The sequence below is a fragment of the Pelmatolapia mariae genome, linkage group LG16_19, assembly GCF_036321145.2.
Source record: "Pelmatolapia mariae isolate MD_Pm_ZW linkage group LG16_19, Pm_UMD_F_2, whole genome shotgun sequence".
In the NCBI taxonomy this organism is placed as follows: Eukaryota; Metazoa; Chordata; class Actinopteri; order Cichliformes; family Cichlidae; genus Pelmatolapia; species Pelmatolapia mariae.
In genome coordinates this window covers 11,175,938-11,188,584 of record NC_086241.1, presented here as the reverse complement: position 1 = coordinate 11,188,584, position 12,647 = coordinate 11,175,938, and the positions used below count along the sequence as shown (strand labels likewise).

The 12,647-nt window shown below is 40.0% G+C and overlaps 1 protein-coding gene across 2 annotated transcripts in view; it reads right to left on the bottom strand.

The window, feature by feature from the left end:
- Positions 1-10,220, bottom strand: part of LOC134645128 (general transcription factor IIF subunit 2-like) — a 67,559-nt gene extending 57,339 nt beyond the window's left edge. The window contains exons 1-5 of one of the 2 annotated variants that reach the window (XM_063498428.1): positions 10,155-10,220; positions 8,683-8,756; positions 8,429-8,447; positions 7,482-7,649; positions 6,322-6,349 (exon numbers count right to left, since the gene is read on the bottom strand). In XM_063498428.1, coding sequence (XP_063354498.1) covers positions 6,322-6,349; positions 7,482-7,649; positions 8,429-8,447; positions 8,683-8,756; positions 10,155-10,220 — 355 coding nt within the window. The remainder of the gene's footprint in view (positions 1-6,321; positions 6,350-7,481; positions 7,650-8,428; positions 8,448-8,682; positions 8,757-10,154) is intronic. The other variant, XM_063498429.1, reaches the window with a different exon arrangement.
- Between the last annotated feature and the right edge of the window lie 2,427 nt (positions 10,221-12,647).

The window sequence follows — 12,647 nt, the reverse complement described above, 5'->3', positions numbered from 1 at the left end:
TTCGAACAGATAAAAAAACCCCAAAAACAAACATATACTACATGTTTGTTACTCAATCTCAACCTAATACAACATGTTTTTCAGTTACTAAAGACAAGAGGCACGGTAGAACACGGTACAACCTCCCCCCTGGCGCCGTTGCCCACCTCTCAATTTTAAATACACGTATACATTGAGGACTATCAGGAGGGGCTATGCGCTTACCTGCTGCTCTCTGGCAGGTAGCTCCATGCCCTCCTGGGTTTTATATGCACCTTAGAACACATATACATCAACACTACATATGAGCGGGCGAAGGGAGGTTTGGAGTCTTCACACACCCCCGTTCTGTTGCCTGTTGGGGCGGGGGGGCTGGAAGGAGGAGTTGGCCGTCCTATTGGGGTCTGGAATGTGGGGCCTCCCTGCTGCTGCGGAGTCGGGGCGGTCTGCTTCTCTCCACCCCAGGGAAAGGGTAACACTACCTGGGTCTGGGTGCAGTTTCCCCCTCCAGAGGCAAGGGTACCTAGACCTGGGGTATAGACCTCCACGCTTGGGGAGTATGATTGTGTGTACAGTGTCTATTTATGGCTGTCTCCAGGTTGGGTGAGTGCTGAGTAATTGCATATGAGAACATGAGGGTAGGAATGGAAACATCGGTGCATTGGTGGTTCTTTGTATCCGGGGATGGGCGTCCAGGTACGCACCAGCTCACTCCTGGTGGCTGCTTGTCAGGGCCTGGAGCCTGGGGCTCGCTCGGACCCCTTTGGGGGTGGGGTGCCCTCGGTCTCTTGGCCTGGGGCTCGGTCACTCTGGCACAGCTGGCTGCCGGCGGAGCTCACAGGCACGTCACTGCAACCCCCCCTGGCTTCTGCTCCGCGGCTGCTGAGTGGCCCCTCATCTGAGGCTCTCCTCAGCTCTTTCCGGGAGAGTGGCACGGTTGCCCCTCCGTTGGTCTTCCTTGGTCTCTTGTGCTCTGGGGGTCTCTGGATGTCTGGAGCCTGGATTTCCTCCATACCTGCTTCATGCCCTGGAGGACGGGGCTATGGCTCCCCACACCCTCTAGCAGATCATTACATGAAGGAACCTTTTAAATACAAGCGCGCTCATGCTCACAGGCGTACACACGGGTGCTCGTACACACAAACTACACCCTTTTTGGCTCCTACCTCAAAGCACACTGTGCGCTGTCGATCTTACGTGCTGCACACGGTACAGCATTTCAAAGGAGGTTCTAGACTTCAGGCAAAAAATGACTGCATGTATTAAAAAACAAACAAACCTTTTGTAAAAATTGTTAGTTTTTCAAATTGCTTTCAAGCTGCTGGAAATGGAGGACTATCTGTGAAAATGCTGCTGAACAGTTAATGCATCACTTTATTTAAACCCCTTGAATTAAAGCTAAAAGTCTGCACTTCAGTCGCATTTTTATTGTTTGATTTAAAATCCAAAGCGACGGTGCACAGAGGCAAAACTACAAAAGCTGCATTACTGTTAGTCTAGTGGTCTAAACTATTATCTCTTTACCAAAATTGAATTTTCTTTCCTACACGGGCACACGGGTCCCATTAAAACATTTAAAAGGGTTGCATAATACTCTCAAATGCTGGAGGACATATTTGTTTTTTGGACACATGAGTTGTGGAGGATTTGGGAATTGATTAGTTTCTGTGGACTGGAAAATAAATAAAAAAATATTTGTAATTTTATTTTCCTATATTGAAAGAAAGACTGGTTCAGATTTAGAATGACGGGGGATTTACTTTAACTTTTTTTAAATACTTTGGCTAAAAAAAAAAAAAATGAAGTCAACGTACAGTAAAAAAACAAACTTATGGCTTGAACCTGTTTAAAGTTTTAAAGTGTGCATCATTAGTGGCAATGCTACTTTGATATCTAGATCCTCACATTTCTACATGCTATAGCCGTAGACTCACACCAGGGGGCAGTGTTAAAGTTTTTTGGAACAACTTGTCTGAGGGCTACTAACATTTGCATCTGTGCTGTAATTGGTCCTCTAGCTTAATGAAACAGAGTGTTAAAAACAATTTTAAAAAATCCCCTTTCCAGAGTTCTCATGTAAACTTTCTTGATCTTTAATGATTTTTCTTCACTTCTTTCTCTTTGTGGTGAACTTTATACTTGAAACTGAAATAAACCAATCACCTTTCTGTCCCCGCGCAGCGCCAACGGCTGCTGTTGGTAGCCAACACAGACTGCACACAAGCATGTCTGCGTTGATTGTTACTCAGGCCTTTACCTTACACAGACAGACATAAATATAGTATCACGAGTTCCAAATGACTTGACTCGTGGACTGGATTTCTCAATGGTGCTTGTGGTGTTGAAACCTATTAATTAAAGTATAAATTAGTATTAACCAATATAAACACATGAGCTCATGTCTTGCTTATGTGGGAGCCATTCTTATAACTAAACTGCTCATGTAGTAAATTTACTCTATGAACACTGCCCTCCTTTTCAGCACACTAGACACGACCAACATGTCTGCAAACTTGACATGGTGAATGTGTTGGTACTAATGGTTTGGCTACACCGCCATCTTCATGTCAGCTCCAGCTCTTAAAATCTATTGTTACTGACACCCATGTATACAAGCTGCAGGGCTGAGTCACTATTTACAAGTCAGTCACACAAAGCAGGAGCACTGCTTCAGTTTCTCTGTAACAGAGTCCAACATCAGCTCATTCTGGAGTCATTCCATCTCAGATTATTGTGGTCTTTCTGCTCGACCATCCAAATCAGGGATGTCAAATATCGTGGGCCACATACAGCCCATTCTGATCTTAGGCAGGCCGGACGAGTAAATCTCATCATTGCCCAGATTGTCCTGTAATTATAAAACAAAAGTTTAAAGGATACTATATAGTTTTTGTTAATTCACAGAAAGTGCACCATTTCTTTTTTCTTTTTTTTCTCTTTTGACACTGTGGACCCCTTGTAAAAACTGATTTTTTTTATGACATAAATAGTTGAAAAAGCTGCTTATTATATTATTCTGCTGAATGACCATGTGGTAAGTCTTTATCCATGGGAAGAGTTATAAAACTTCTGAAAATAAGTCCAAATATTGTGCCGTTCTATACATGGCTGCTTCCCCTGAGCCTGGTTCTGCTGGAGGTTTCTTCCTGTTGAAAGGGAGTTTTTCTTTCCCGCTGTCGCCAGAGAGGGCCATCTGATTGTTGGGGTTTTCTCTGTATTACTGTAGGATTGTTACCCTACAATAATACAGGCTACTAATCGCGCTATGTGAACACGGCAAATTGACCTTGCAAGGCTACTCACATGAAATTAGCTACTAATGGTTTTTATTTATTTATTTGTACATATGACAACTGTTATATATGTGCGTTTTAATGCCTTAGTACATTTTAATCGTAACCTGAATTATTAGACTCCTGCAGGGCAATATGCTTGTCTATAAAGTGGATCTCAAGGTTAAATTCAATATATTTTCTTCATTTTTGTCATTAAGAATTTCATGCTGAAAGTATGCTGTGTGTTTTATAAATAAAGCTGTAAACCATTCAGAAATGGTCCGTTTTTTATTAGTGTGCACTAAAATATGCAACTCTGTATTTTATCTAGTCAATACTCAGATATTTTTTAGGTATCTGTCCCCTGGTTCATTTTTATGGTAAGAAAAGCCAGTTAAAGTTTCAGGCTTTCACCGGTAATATTGTTTTGTTATATTTATGTTCAGGTATCGCTTCAGGTTTCAAAGTCCAAAAGAAAAGGGTCAGGAGCTGCAGTAACCCTACATTTAAGTAATCAATCATTAAAACTTTGTTTTTCCAATTAGTGTACTGAAAATGTCTTCAAAGATTAAGTTAAAATTTACTTGCGGTAAGGTGTTTCTGTTCTGTTTCTTTGCTGTAGAATGTAATATTAAAAAAAAAAAAAAAAAAAAGCTTTATCTGTCGTGTTGCTGAAAAAAAAAAAACACAAAAAAAAAATCTGTTCTTTTTCTCTCCAAACTGCCCACGAAATGTATTCACTGCTCCATTCGGATTCACACCTTCCACTCTGGACAGACTTCTGGTCTCCAGTCAAAACTAATCTGGTAACGCCCGGGGAGCGCTCGAAATACACCACCACCCAAATGCGTGCCCCCTTATCGGGGTTTAAAAAAAAAAGCACCACCACCACAAACAGTAATTTCTTTGTTACTGAGCACCGGCACCCTGGGAGCTGCAGAATTGCTCTTGACATTTTGCTGATTTGAGCACCCCACCCCCTGCCATTTATTTACCTTTTCACTAAATGGAAGTTTTCACTGAACTGAGATAAAAAAAAAATAAAAAAATTATTCCACATCAGGGAGCTTTTCTTTCCATTTTCTAATAATTTAACTTTCAGTTATTCCCCTTTGTATTGTCTAGAAATGTTAATTAAATCCAGTTCATTGTTCTTTACTTTTGATTCACTCGACTTGTTCAAGTGTTAAAATAAAGTTATCCCTTTAAAATTAACACTCTAATCTATTGTAATTCATGGTTCACACACTCCCAGACACCAAACCATACAGTTGCAGCTATTTTTAAGCTCTTGGTCTGATGCAAATCCCGACAAATCCCTTTGGCTCAGACGGGGTATGACACATCGTGCCTGGCAGCGAACGTCCTCCACAAATCAGAAGCCACTCTCCGAGTATCCTCATGAATTTTACAGTGCAATCAGTGCAGAATATATCAAAAACAGCTTTCCATCAGTGCAAGTAAACCTAAGAGACTCGAAGGCTACTTAAATGTCACATCCTGAGTAGATTCACAGCTTTTCTTTCCCCTTATATTAGTCGTCAACATGGCAGCTCAAAGACTTTTCTCTTTCTATTCTCCGATCAATACTTTACAATTAGAGGAACCAGAAAATGGCTTTTATGGTTGGTTTGACTGGAACTCATTCCACAGCATTAGCATAATATATTGCAAGTGTGCAAGGAAGCTACTCTAATGCTGATGCCTGCCTTGGATCTAAACCACATTTTTTCCTGTTTTTCTGATTATACAACAACTTCTCTTTTCTTAATCAGACAACGCTACCTCAGAAAACGACTCTGTGCCCCATTGACCTTGAAAATTGAGCTTTCTAAACATTTTAACACAGTAAAAAATAGTATTTTAAACTTTTCCTAACCATAACATAGTCGTTTTTGTAACTAAACCTAATTTAAGCTGTTTTCACACATGAACTTCAGATAATAGATAATAGATAAAATCAAGTCTGCACAGAGGTGGTCTCACTTTAGCTGAGGTTTAGATGAAGCTGCTGTCTGGGTACAGCTCACAGGAGGCAGTGCGCACGATGCCTATTTGCTTGCTGTGAATTCTCCATACGCATTACATTCTCGCCTAACTCTGCAAAGCCAGGCTCTGGTCAAGACCTAAAGTGGTCCTGACGTGCAAATTGTTCCCCTGACCTGATTTGAAGTGAAAGACTAATCGATCTCTCAAGCAATTGATTCCCTTCAGGATCCCTGGTGCCAAGTCTTTCTGGTTTACTGGGCAAAGCAAATGACTAGAGGTCTTTGAGCCTCAACAATCTCAATCTATTCTCAAACTTTAAATGCATAAGAAGCTCAGCTCGCTGGCTTGTGGCCGGGTGTGGTATATAAACAGCACAGTGGGCCGCTTTTTGTAAGAAGAACTGGAGGGCAGGATGAACTAGCCCCAGCAAAAGTGTGGATACAGACAGCGGGACGGTGACCATGGAAGCTGGAACCAGCTAATGAGTGCGTAATAACTCACCAGCCAAGTCAATTAGCAGGCCATCATACTCACTTTCTACTAGGGAGCCAGCAGGTTAAAACCGGTTTTATATCTCATCTGAGTCAGACATTTGCATCCTCACATACAGCTCCACTGTGTAATTATGGAAAAAAAATCAGAAGCATGTGTGTGCAAAAAGCACGAGCACTTTTGCTGCCTGCAAATAACCAAATCACAAGAGAAAATAAAAGTAAACAACGCTTGAAAGTGAAATTCCCCTCTTGTCCTGCAGGCGGTCTTATCCTTGTAGCTCGAGTCTTCTACCAGAGGCCTCGGCGTTTGAGGGTCTTGCGCATCATCTTTGCTGTTCCGGTAACAGCACTCTTCTGGACAGAGATCTCGGATGTCATTCCTGGGATCTGCTGGAGCCATGCACCCAGTTTGGGGTCATTGCACCGATTGTTCCGATTATCACAGGGACCACTGTTGCCTTCACCCTCCACATCTTCTCGAGCTCCTCTCTCAGTCCTTGGCATTTCTCCAGATTCTCATGGTCCTTTTTCCTCCTGTTGCCATCACTTGGTATAGCTGCATGGCATCTTTACACAGCCTAAACCTGGGGTCTTGCCTGATGTGGAAGACCCCTGCCTTCACCGATCTTGTATTTGGAGCTTGTCCATAATTAGTACCTCTGCTTTCTAACAGTCCAGTTAGCAACCCACTGATAGCATTAATCAATATCAGCCACTTCGTCTACCTGTACATGCTGTGGAGGGGCCTGTCCTTCAATGATGGTTAATATTCTCACCCCTCTTCTTTCTTGGGTTTCTGCTGTATTCACTAAGTTTCTGTGTATTCACTAAGCACTTGATCAGTTATGTCCATCTTCCTGATTTACTCCTGTGTGCATGTCGTTTCATCCTGGACAGTGGTTCTGACACTCACTGGTCCTCAGCATTTTTCTTCCATGTAGCCGCCTGGGGGTGAGTGGCTTAAATCTCCTCTTTTGCCCAGCTGTTTATCCCAGCAGGGTATCTGACCACCAGCAGGGCATATATATATATATAAAATTATAAGGATGCATAGATGTATGTGGTTATCCCTACCATGTTCATATTAGTCAGTGAGCCGCTGAAACCTTCTGTTTGTGAGTAGCAGCCAATCAAAAGAAAGCTACCTGAAAAACACGGGTCTCCTTAAAACAAGAGCTAAAACAGGACTGCACCAAGGCCTTGTATAACATTGTTAAATCTGAAAACTGTGAATTATGCAAAGCACTTTAATAGAATCCAAGAATAAAAATACAAAGCTGGAAATGGGTCTCATTTAAAAGTGGTCTAACGGCCCCAGAGTCAATCTCCTGGTCAAAATTAAGACGTGTTTGTTCCACCTCTGCTGCACCTCTCTCTTAATAACCTCTTAAAAGTGGAAAGACACTTGTAGGCTGATTCAGGAATCCTTATGTGGACTGTTACGAACACTGCAAACAAAAAAGCATCACGATTGTTTGGTTTGAGAAGTTGCTGCTCTGAATATGCAGGAAGGATTTGCTCGTATTGAAAGCAAAACCAAAAAAAGTTTCTTTAATTATTAAATAAAACAGAATTTTTATATTTTCTCCCTCTTATATCAAAGCCGATCTTTCTCGACTTTATTATGCACCACCCTGCAGTAATCACATGCACTGTCTATTTCAGTTTGAACCCTCGAGCCAGCTACCAAACATAATCCAGATGGCTTCATGATCCGGCACGAAAGCAGCACGGAGACGAGGGCTGAAACAGCTGGTTTAGACTGACCTGTGTTACTGTGGCTGAAGACTGCCATGGTCTGTCCACCCACTGGGTGCATTGTGAAGGGATGATCCTTTGGGACCTCCAGTGATGCATTGTTCTCCCCCACAGCATCCAAGGCCATCAGCTCGTCACTGAGGCTGAAACATACCTGAGAAACAAAGCTGGAGGTCAAACACGATGCACTGAAAATATATCGATCCATCAGAGGGAGGTGGGTCAGAGCAGCAGCAGACAGTGATGGGATGTAATATAGAAGGAAGAAAGAGTAAAATTACACAAAACTAGCTGTGATATAACCTTGATTTTAAATATAGAATATATAGGTGGGACTGCGGATATTTGGACAGTGACACAATTTTAATAATTCCAGCTCTGTAGGCCATCACAGCAGATACGCAACAATCAACTCTCAGCTTTAATTCAACTGGTTAAACAACAATATTGCATTAACTTTTAAAGTCATTTTAAACACATTATTTTACACGTTGAAGTAATAAAACCTTTATTTTTAATACTTTGTTGACAAACCTTTTGCAGGCAATAAATACCTGAAGCCTGAAACACTTGACACCAACAAGAAAACTGTTTGACTTTGTGATATTTTTTAATTTTTCCTATAAAAGGTGTAATCCCTAAAACCCTCAATTAAACCAGAGTCTGCACTTTAAGTCATTAATTCATAAGATAAGTGCAAATATTTTGTACACAAGTTAAATATTAAAAATGATACCCATGTCCAAAAATATGAAACTAATTTGATTTAGTATGAAGGTGTGTATATCATTAGAAACAAGCCGTTCCTGCTGATCTAAAAAAAGGAAGAAAACAGGCGGAAAGGCCCTTAAAGGTCATCTCATTGTAGTTAAAAACCAGCGTGTTTTATTCAAACATTTAACCAACAAACCAAATCATCCAAAGCTGACTCACCTCTGTTTTGCCTTGCTTCCTGTCGGGATTGTGAGAAAACAGAATAATTTAACATTTCATTAATTTCAATAAGTCAATAATTACAATTTTCCCACAGCTACAGCCAAGATTCAGTTTATGACGATGATATAAAAATTCAAAAACTGACATTTTTGTTAAAAATTACTTTTTAAAACAGCTGCTGAACAATCAGCTAATCACTGCAGCACTAACACTAAAAACTAATATGGACACATCCACACTGCAGTACATACTTTCCAATGGTAATCTTTCCAACTTCTCCCTTTTCTGCAGCTTTGTCCCACTGCTGAGATAAATACTTGGGAACCTGGAGAGAAATGCACCAGTTTAAAGGCATCATAAGAAGGGTGCGTTCATGTGCTCTTGTGGTCGGTGGAGTTGGTCTTCTGACTGTTGTGTTTACCTGAATTTTAGTTGACCAATTTATATGCTGATATTTTTCCTACTGACTGAGATCTAAAGGTGGTAGGTATGGGGAAATAAAATGAATCAAAATAATCTGCTGTCACTTTGTTTTTGTCCTAGTTAAATGCAGCAACACACCCGATGTGCATCTTTAGGGTGAACTATGCGTCGACGCTCATAGCAAGGTTGAAGGATGTTTCTCCCATTGCTGCTGTTTTAAATACAGATATCGATAGATGATCAAATTGCTAGTTTAGTCCCTTTATCAAAGGGCTCTAATCATAAGTATCACATGCACTGGGAGCTGGCACCATTAGCTGCCGCCTTGAACTTGGAAAACAACACAGTTTCTGATGTAATCCCAGAGTTATGAGTCCAAGATACCTGATGAAAAGCTGAAACCACTTATTGAGTATAACATCATTATATGGGCATTTTCTATACTTATTTTTATGAATTTTTTCATCTTAAACTTTTTGGAGTAAGGGAGAAAATGTCTTTGATGTGTTATTTGGGATTAAGATTCATTTACAGAAAACGGATGTTTTATTTTATTACCGGAAATTTGCAGTCATCTTAAATCTTATTTTATATTCAGATGATTTGCGAGTGCTCACCCGTTAAGGAATTAAAGAATGAAAAACCAAGGGAATAGGTCACAAAGCCATCCTCTAATTTATTTTGAATATCAAGCATATGCATCCCTTTTCTCTTTATTCTCTTCTCAAGTCCCAATTATTTGTTACTTGTACTTCTTGTATTGCAAGAAATATTTTAGACTTAAATATTGATAAAGGAAAGCTTAAAATCTTGCTCTGATTCTTCCAAGTGGGCTTTCGTGTAATTTTTTCCCTCCCCTATTACTACGATACCACGTGAATGCACAATAAAGTCAACGCTTCAGTTGTTTTTTCTCTTGGTCAAACTCACAAACATATTCCGCTTAAACACCTATTGTAAAACAATAAGTACTAGCACTTCTTAAAAAACAAAACAAAACACAACAAAAAAACGTTTTTCCTGGCTGTTTTTCCAATTTCATGTGAAGTTGCCCCAACCCGGAAGCTCGTTTTTCCGATTATTCTCACACCACATGAATGCGCAATAAAAGTTCTGTAGCTTCGCTTCAATCCTTGGATCAAGCCGACACCTTTAAGGTGAATTATTAAAAATCACTTTTCAAATCTGTGCCTGTGTGTACCAATAAATTGATAACACCTGTTAACGTCATGTTTACCAGCTGTTACCGTCGGTGAAGGTGAAATTACGTCGTGATTTGATCATTTTCAGGTGAACAAACCTTCACAAGCCACACGCCTTTACTTTGTTTAACTCCAGTCAGGTCAACCTCCATTTTCTCTGACATCGTTTTAAACAGTAATGCGAGGATTGGCTAAACAAACAAGTACAAACAGGGACGCCTGGTGAACGTTCAATTTACTCAGGAGTATCCAATTAGGCAAGGAGGCTTCAAAATAAGACTTCCTGTTCTATCTTTCAAAATAAAACTGATTTTTATGATTTAAAAAATACTTGCACAGAAATGTTAAGTCTTGGCTTTATTATGTAAAATAGCCTAAGGCTGATTATACCTCGCTTCTTATCCTTTCATGGAGAAAAGAAAACCACTTTATTTTCCTCCATTATCCGCAGGTTCACACACAGATTTAAAAAGTTTGGGCTTGTTATCTTAATTTTTATTATGTAACATCCTCACGCGTGACCATTTGTGTGGACACATTTTCAGCTCTCAACATTTTGATTAATGTGGGACTGTTTGCTCTTTAAAGACTTCATTTATCACGGATCTGCTGGGGGAGAAGTAATGACATGACGGGGACAAATGCCACAGGCTTGTGTGATTTTATGAGCTACAGGCTGCCTATTAAAATTACATGACATCCCATGAGCAAGACAGTGATTAAGGGTCGTGATCTTAAGCCTTCTCCATCCAAGTCTTAGACTATTTCCTCTAAAATAAGCCTTCAGTATGTGCATATTTAGATTAGATTGAAAAGTAAAGAAGTTAAAATGTTGAAAGGAAGCTCAACAGCTAATTATGTCCACTTTTTTTTTTTTTTTTTTTTTACAATAATTCACCCATAATGGACAAATAATCATATGGTTGCATCAAACAAAATATACTTAGGTCAAATAAGGACTGAACGGCAGTCTAGACCTCTGAATCATCACTCTCTCAACGTTCAAAGAGAGCAAAGAGAGTCTGATTGTCAGGCCACTAAAGTCCAGGGTCAAGCGCTGCAATGAAAGCATTATATGTGCACGCTGTAGGTGGCTTTAAAGGATACACTGTTGAAGCCCCCAAGTTTCTTATATCACAGCATAAACAACCTGGTGAAAAGTACAAAATTGACGGACATCTCAGTCTGCAAAGGTGTGAAAATAATGATCGCTGCAAATTACTGTGCCTTAAGTTTAAAATTTCCTCAAGTCTTCAGCATTAAAATGCTGCATTTTTGGACATTACATGTCTAAAAACAAGGGAAATACAGTACCAAAGGACATTAAAACCAACTATATTAAGTATTAATGCACTTTATGACTTGTTTCATGTGTACAGAGATCATAAAATTATCATATTGCCCACTTTCATTCATCCTAATCCTAATGTCCATATTTATCTAATTGTGTTAATTCAAAACCATTTACTGACTGGTACCATCACCATGTGGATCAAAAGAAAACCTGGAATCATTCAAAAATGAAACTAACTATTATTATTTTATCTAATTTGTACCTCCTCATCTCCCTCTTGCCTGTGACCCTTAAATTAATCTCAGTGGCTCAATGCTGAAGGATGTCACTCAAAAATGCATGTTGAAGTGAAAGAAGCTATCCACTGTAGGAAGCGATATGATGAATACTGCACAGATGTGTTAAAATAGGTGTTGAACACAGCTGGAATGTACAAGCCATGAAGGGAGGAGTCACCTGTGATAAGCTGTGTGGTCATAAAAAACAACTGCAGTTGAGCTATAAAAAAAACTGTTTTGCTTAGGCTTAAAACTGATTCTCCAAGGGAAGGATGTCTCATTTTTGTTAAATGTCTGCTGTCTCATCTCCTCTCTCTTTATTGGTCTTCCTCACATCTTTAAAGGAAAGCACAGAAACACGAAGAGACCAAGTGAGGATGTGCAATTTGAGAGATGAGAGCGGGGTTAGGTGGCGTCTGTGTTGTTGTTTTGTGCTGTGCCCTGTTTTGTCCTCCAGGAGCTGATTGGAGGGCAATTAGCTGCATGAGCTACACCTGAGCCCAGTGTGCTCAGATATGAAAGCTCCCTCTTTCCTGCAGTCTGTCTCCGAGTTTCTCATTTCCCCGACTCCTCTCCTTGCATCTTACTCTCTCTCACCAGTGATGGAAGTAGAGGAGCTGAACAAGAGACGGTCGCTTAATGAAATGAGACACCCTCGCCTTGGAGCAGCAGCAATTTAAAGAGGTGTCAGTTAAATGTGATGCTTGATATTATTTTGTAATAATAAAAACTGCAGCTATGTTTTAATATCTCAGGTATAACTGAGCTCACAACTGTTTAGGAGCTCTTTTCATTAAACTCACAATATGGCATATATATAAAGGTTATCCTTGTTTTTAATCACACACACAGGAACACTTCAAAAGCTGAAAGTGTGACCATCTTAAATAACTAAAACAATTTATGAATGCAAAGATGAGCTGTTTAGTGAGTCCTTCCACCCTGGTTTGTATATTGCAGCATCTTTTGTATAAACTGATAGTACTGCTGTAGAGGATACACCTGTGCAGCTTCGATTA